The following is an 8,016-nucleotide window of genomic DNA, read 5'->3' as shown; positions in this document are numbered from 1 at the left end:
TTGACCCATCTGGGTTCCATGCACGTGCACTACGTGTGTAAATTCTAACAATTTCTTCTCCGTTAAATGTTGCAAATATTTACATTATCCTATATATTTTAATGCGGGTACGTTACATCTAAAATTGATAGAACTCATAGTATGGTCGATCATAAAAAAACATAGTGTAGAAACCTGAATGTACAAAGTACAGAATCCTATCAAAATGTCCAAATAATATGCTCGCGTATACTATTGTGTTGTGTCGAATTAGGTCAGATCAGATTGTGTGTAAATGTCAGAGAAACAAGTTGACCTTTTACGATTGGGCCGTTTCTTCGCCAGCACTGACCTTTTTGGATATCCTTTTCATTCGTTCAGGCATGGATGTGCGAGAGAGATCAACTTCAAGAGAAATTTAAGACGCACCAACTTGTTGAAGTTGTTGAGCTTTTTCATAGCTGCTATAGCTGGGTGTGGAGTGTAGTGGTATTAGGAAGGTGAGAAATCGTATTCGTAGATCGTTACGCAGACACGTCGACAGTATTTCGAATCCATTTTATTGTACATTGATACTTATCTGTACACCTGTATCTGGTCGCCAGATACATAAATTTAATCAAGAATTTGAAGAAATGCCATTGGATTCGGATCAATTATTTTGCTCCCATGCTATACTACCTACGGACCTACTCTTGTTTGCAATCAGTTATACTTTTGTAAAACTAAAAATTTGGTGGTGAAAATTTGTTTCTCTGACTGCCCATCTGACCTTTTTTCAAGAGTTGAACTCTACGTACGTCATGTAAGTGTAGGGATGCAGTGCTGCTACTCGGAAAACACTCGATTCACTGACAAATGTATCATTTACACAGAAATAGCAATAGCTAGTTTCATTCTAGCCCTGCGTGGAGGGGCTGTGTGTTACCGGCGTTATACGGCCTCACCACATAACGCCGGTAACACAGCCCTGCCACGCAGAGCTAGGCAGGGCAAGTTTCATTCAAATGTTTTGACTCTTCTCAACTCAGTCATGTTTGTGATGCAGAGTTACTTACAGTATTTCATTCTGAAACAAACATTTTATTATTTCTTGATATGAATTCTTCACATTAATTATTAAACGCTAACTTTTTCTGGAACAACTTCCATCATTACTGAGATTGTAGGGCTTCCACACACTTTCCCCTAGGTCATTTGAGGTTACACAGTGTTTGTCATGTGACAAACAGCTCCACATGACATCGATGTCACGGTTCATTATTTGCATATCGAAGACGCGTACGTGTGGGGAAATAGGTCGTCTGACACATGTGACAGCAAGCACCAGCAACCGGCAGGTTCGAGCGGCTTTACAAGCATATTTTCACTGCAGCAGACAAATATCTTCCGATACGATGGGGGAATACTGCTTAACGTACAAAGATGTTGAGGAAGCCGTCGAAAGAATCAAACCCGCTGCCCACGTTACACCCGTCATGACGAGTAAAACCATGGATGGTTTGGCTGGCAGAGAGCTGTTCTTCAAATGTGAACTATTTCAAAAGGTCGGGGCTTTCAAGGTAAGTTCTCACGCACGTAGTTCCTCCGTCTGTCACGTCCAACATTACTTCGTGGATTTTTGTTTGTGTTTACTGTATCGATTTTGCGCCATCAAACTGAACGTCTTCTCGATGACTGATTTGCAAATTGCACATTCCATATGAATACACAATGTTGACAGTGTCACGCCGACCCGACCTTGACCAGAACACATATCGAGGTCCTTGGATCAAAATCGCTGTATCTGTCTTGATAAGTGATGTCTGCTTGATAAGCTAATCATAGGTTCTAGCCTGAGTCAGTGCATGCTCGTTGTTATATTTTATCATTTAATAATGTCACAGGGTTGTAAGTTGTCATGAACTTGTAGGGTCATATTTTATTTTATCATTTATTTATTTATTTATTGTTTATTTATTTACTCATGTTTACAAAGTACATTGTAAAACTGATTCAAAAGGTATTCTATCAAATTGCCGTATTCAGTGACTTTGACTGACTAGAAAACTGGTTACACATTCTCTTTGATAAATCTGAAAAGCTCAGAAATTAATATAGTAACACCAAGCTTATAAATTGTGCAAGATCATCATACATACAGTCTGAGACCTTGAGAAATATCTCTTCAACAGTCAACTTACAATGAACAAGTATGATCTGCAAATCTTGTTCTGGTTAAAAATGAGTATGTCAAGTGGGTTTATAATCGAGTGATTGATATTTGTTCGACATGCTCTTGATATTACTGTAGACACTCATCTTGTTATTAATTAAGACACACACACTGATTCAGCTATTGAAGAAAGTTAATTTCCATGTATTCCTCAAGTGGGAATACTACAAAATCAGAGAAACAGATGAACAGACAAATTCTGACAAAATGAAGGGTCGGTACACAAGAAGTATGGGTATGTACAGATGGGCAAATATTTGAAGTTTATAGGTTACAATTAATGTGTAATCTAAAATTAATTACGTGCTGAGACAATGTACCTTCTTCAAAACTTTGACGGCCATTGTGCAGGGTGCAGAACATAAATTACAGTATAAGCTTATAGATCAAATGACAAGAGATAAAATGTCTTACAACAAGCCAAATACATATTACAATATGCAATCCCAACAACCATATTGCTGTCTGCCTCTGTGTAGTTCCGTGGTGCTTACAATGCAATCAGTAAGTTACTGGAAAAGGCAGAAGACAAGTCCAGCATTAAAGTTGTGACACACAGCAGTGGAAACCATGGCCAGGCTTTGGCATTGGCTGCTAAAATGAAGAACGTGCCAGCATTTATCGTCATGCAGAACATCTCACCAAAAATTAAAGTTACAGCTGTGAAAGGCTATGGAGCGACAGTTGTTGAATGTGAACCTGGTGAAAAGGTAACTTCAAATAATTTCTTTATCTGAAGGAGAACGATGAAAACAAAGGATATAAGCCATTACTATTTACAAAGCAAGGAACAATTTTTCACTTGGCTGCTTCTGAGCTTCATGAAATTTGTTAGATCAGTATAGATTTCAGTTGATCTTTGTAAAACTTGAAATCCATGGTCACTGGCATTATCGACTGAGAAATGCATTTGAATGTCAAGTTGAAATTACATGGCTGCACCTGGCCTATGCATTCTGACTAATTCTGTTAACTTTTTATCCACAAAAAGAAAAAATCGGGAAATGTGTAAATTGATAGGTGTAACATCTTTTCATGGAGGGTCTGCTGCATAGTTGGGCAAATTTTAGAATTTGCTTCCATAAGAAGATTGGAGAGCTTACTTCCTGTGAATAATGCCTTCATTCATTTCACTCTCAGTCAAGAGAAGAGACCAAAGACAAGGTCGCTAAGGAACAAGGTGCTATATTTATTTCCTCATCCCAACATCCAGATGTCATCGCTGGTCAAGGAACCATGGGAGTTGAACTTCTAAATCAGGTGCAAATTCAAAATGTTTCAACTGATATAAATTTATCATAAATGTTCACTTAAACCCAGAAAAAGTTGTCAGGATACTTCATTTTTCATATGGTCCCTTATGGCCTATTGTGAACATTTTTTGATTTCAAAATCGTAGGAAAATGGCAATTTGTTGAGATCAAAAAGCTGATTGAATCACTTTTTAGTGAAGGAAAAAAATAAGCATGATGTCAGCTCCATGCTACAACCTGAGAGTATCATCTCATCAAAGAAAGTGTGTTTCACATTGATGGCATAAAAAATGCTGAAGAATCCAAGTCTATGTCAAGTGCTAATCTTACACCTTTAAACATTCCATTCTGGTCATAGCATTTGACACAGACAGTAAATTTAACAGCTTCATAGCTTTTGGCTGGAAGTGTCCTCGAGTTTGTCAAGCTGTACTGTAGGTTGGCAATGTTTTCATCTTTGTGTTCCAGGTTCCGGATCTTGATGCCATTGTGGCTCCAGTCTCAGGCGGTGGCATGGTGGCTGGAATCTGCATCGCTGCAAAGGTAAGGATGACTATTAGTGCAAGATACAGGGCAGATTAGTATTCATTTATGCAAATTACATTAACCCTTCGAGTGCTGTATATTTTCCCACCAAAATTTTTGTGCAACATTTTACCAATTGTTATGAACTTTTCTGTAATTTTTTTGATAATTTTGGACCAAATAGACACAACATTTCATTGGCCACAGTTTTCTATCAAAATTTTGGCAAAAATCTGACAAAAATTGACTGAGGTATATTTTATAAGGGCAAGAAAAATTGACTTAGGCGCTCAAAGGGTTAATGAGCATTGTTTCGGTATTGTAATTTTATGCCAATGATTCTTTATCAATATGGAATATTCATGTACCCCAAATTGTGCATTATGTAAAGGATGAAAGTGAGATTTTATCGTTATACTATGAAGGTGAAGACTAGCCAAAAATTGAACCATTCCCAAGATGACTCATAACACACGAAAGATTGTAATGTTCAATTGTTGTGTACTACTAGTGTATTACAGAGAACAAAGGAATCACTGCTCTAACCAAGAGCAATATTCATGTCTCAGTGTAATTTTATTCAGTGATGTAGATGCACTTTAAGTATAATAGTGAGGACCTATGTGGAGCAAAATAATTGTCACCATCTTATTTTTGCGAAAATCAAACTTTTTAATTTCCTAGTTAACCCTGGGTGTGCAGCCATTTTGAATTTCAAATGTTGATAAATATTATTGAAAGTAATAAGTCCCTAATATCAAAAAATTTGCATCACAATCCCTGATTTATATTCTTGATTATGAAAAAGAATAATATAAATTTCTTAAGAAATGTTTGAGCAAAAATATTAAAACATTCAACTTTGAGGCACTTTTCTACCTTAGTCACCGGGACATTCAAGCACCGTACAATTTGAAATTGAATACAGTTATACAGTTATCTCAAGTACTGTACTATGTGCTCAAGTGTTACATCAACATTCTTTCAGCATATCAAACCAGACATAAAGATCTTTGCAGCGGAACCCTTGAATGCTGATGACTGTGCCAAATCATTTGCTGCAAAAGAAAGAATTCCGCTTCCCTGGTCCCCCTGATACTGTCGCTGATGGACTGAAGACATCAGTGGGCCCAAACACCTGGCCTATCATCAAGGATAATGTAGAAGATGTTATAACAGTAACTGAAGAAGAAATCATTGTAAGTTTGTATAGTTTTAGCAGTAGGAAATAAGAAATAATCCCTCTCAAAGATTTTAAGTGTTCAACATTTCTGTAACATGTGAAAACTTACTTATTCTGCACTATTTGGTACACTTTACACTTGAATTTTTTTCCAGATGAGAAAAATTTGACTGTGTACACTTAGACACGTAAATTTTTTTCATATTGTAAAAAATTGAGTAGCCAAAATCAAATGTATAATGGTACATTGAGCAACAAATCTGAATTTACAAACACTTTTGAACAAGTATAGCATAATGCATTATGCTAAAATGCTTGATTTGAACTATGCTATGGAAGAGGAAAGCATCAAGGATGTTTCATCAGTGGTAAAAAACCTGGAGAAACTCTGAAGGCAATAAAAACATAAATATTATTGTGTTTTCTTGGATTCTTAGCTGAGAGATTTGTTAAAAGAAACTGACAGTAGTGTTCCTAGAAACAATTGTTTTCTTCCTGTGATGCAGATATTCAGACTCTCAAATTTTTTTACAATATACTTTTCTGGTCTACTGCTTGTTTTGCAGCTGGTAGAGCAAATGAAATTTTCTCCTTTCTGTCCTTGTGGAAATCGAAAAATAATTTTACTCAATGGGATTAACACAATGATGGTAGCCATTTTGAATTTAAAAATTTGCGGGGTGAATTTCATTCTTGATTTTTAATTCTTAAATTTCTCTTGAGGAAAGTTTTGGTGAAAGTTTAAGTCTTTCAGATTTGAGGTACTTGTGACTTTAACCTGTTCACCCCCAATTCCCTGTAAACAGGTCCTCACTCACCATTGATAACAATGGGTTTGGGCTAAACCATGGTGGTGAAAGGGTTAAATCTTAACATTGCAACCATGTCTCATCTGATTTGGAAGTGGTCTTATGGCAGAAGTGCATATTTCACTGGCTGTAAAACCAGTACAACGGTTACACCACCTTTCACATCTCACATTCTTTTCATGTATCTTTGAATTTCGCATTCCAGAAAGCAACCAAGCTGATGTGGGAGAGGGTAAAGCTGTGTGTGGAGCCTTCAGCAGGTACTGCAGTGGCAGCCGTCCTATCCGACAAATTCAGAGCACTTCCGCCCAGCATCAAGAAAGTTGGCATCATACTCTCTGGTGGGAATCTGGACCTTTCCAAACTCTCCACTTGGTTTTAATGAAGGCATCTCCCACAGCAGCCATAAAGCTTCCACTGACATTTGCGTAGCAAATTGTAAAAATTTTAAAAACTTTTTCCCGAGAAAGGATTCTGTTTTGTGCACAAGCGATCAACTTAACAGCAGTCACAGTGCTATGATTTGAAAGGAATCATGACTTTCTCATCACTCCAGAGGACTTTCCTGCATGTGACATTGCTAGTTCTACATTTTTATCTTTGTTAATTCTTATTTTGTGCTTTTATAAAATAAACACATCATACCAAAGTTTCAGCTTGAAAAAGTAGACGACTTTGAACATGGCACTGTTGATCTCAATGGGCATCAGTTTCTGTAAGCATAATTTGAACTGATACATGTATTTTACATCATGTATAGACAGAGAATTTTTAGTTGTCGTCATAGACAATCTTGTGATAAATCAGTGTGGGAAAGCCATTAGGAGTTATCTATAAATGATGCATTAATTAAGTGAATAAAGAGACTTATTTCATAAAGACCTTTTCTGATTTGAAGATGTTTGCATAAATGTAACAAAACTATTGTCCAAGATTGTTTTTCATACAAGAGTTCTAAATAGGAGAATGGCTTGTTTCAAAGCATCAACTATCACCAAAGCTTTGCATGCTTAGATTCAGGTACAGACTTGTTCAATCATTTCATCAAAATATTTGATATTCACGCTAAACTATGCCTTTGAATGAAATCAGATTAACATGTTAGTGCTCAAGGAACTAGACAAAATAGGTGACTACACAAAAGTAGAATATTGTCACTTTATTATCGCACATGTTGTAGGGTACAGTGAGAAGACAAGGTGTTTTTTTACTAAAGGAAATAATCTTGCCATTTTGTCCAGTAATCTAGCATGGATCTCTTTTTGAATATTATCAGAATGGCTTCTAATTCCAAGTGTTGTGAAATGACAATACAAGGATGTGTTCATAATATGTGGCCTCATGCAAACCAATTTTATTGGCTCATACCACACCACCCATGGGTAGTCCCAACCTTAAAATTGTATTAATTTTTTTTTTATGTACAGTATATTATGTACAGTATATTATATACAGTATAAGCAAATGCTTGTGTGCTAAGAACAGAGCATCTTTTAACTAGTAATTCTGAAGGCTTTAAATAAAAGACATGCCCTTAGGGAAAGTTCAGCATGTTATACAAACTGAACTTACAATTCTCAAAGCTTTTTAGTAGGAACCATGTTTTCAAGAAAGTTCAGAATGTGTAGCAAATGGACAAGAATTGTCCAGATGTATTTCAATGATATGGCAGAATAGCAGTGTAATTTAATTCTGATGACCAGAAAAATTTGAGATATTTTCACGATTGTTTTTTCTGCCTGGGGAGAACCATTATGTTCATATTCTATATTTTCATAACATGGCGTTTGATAATTTACAACAGCTCAACAAATTATGTAAATGTTGTAGTATACATTAAATTTCTAGCAACACCAATGAGTGAATAGTTAGAACACTAATATACCAGTTGTCTTTGCTCGTTTAAACCCCACTCTATTTTGACCTTTCAGCTATGGCAAGAACCCTCTTGAAAATGCTATTTTGGTAGATGGTCCTTTTACCAAATCACAGTGTTGAGGGTGCTGATAACTTAATGTTTCTGAAACAGTTCAGTACTTAACAAATGTGAGA

General features: G+C 36.2%; 1 protein-coding gene across 1 annotated transcript; it reads left to right on the top strand.

Annotated features, from left to right (window-relative positions):
* Positions 1-9: 9 nt before the first annotated feature.
* LOC139145339 (serine racemase-like) lies at positions 10-7,531 on the top strand. Its single transcript, XM_070716444.1, is given in 9 exon segments — positions 10-107; positions 361-479; positions 1,172-1,541; positions 2,674-2,904; positions 3,335-3,454; positions 3,916-3,990; positions 4,961-5,059; positions 5,061-5,171; positions 6,170-7,531. Coding segments are annotated over 9 exon segments (1,308 nt in total). The 5' UTR covers positions 10-101; the 3' UTR covers positions 6,347-7,531.
* The last annotated feature ends 485 nt before the right edge of the window (positions 7,532-8,016 follow it).

Source organism: Ptychodera flava, chromosome 12 (genome assembly GCF_041260155.1).
Source record: "Ptychodera flava strain L36383 chromosome 12, AS_Pfla_20210202, whole genome shotgun sequence".
In the NCBI taxonomy this organism is placed as follows: domain Eukaryota; kingdom Metazoa; phylum Hemichordata; class Enteropneusta; family Ptychoderidae; genus Ptychodera; species Ptychodera flava.
This window is presented reverse-complemented; position numbering and strand designations above follow the sequence as displayed.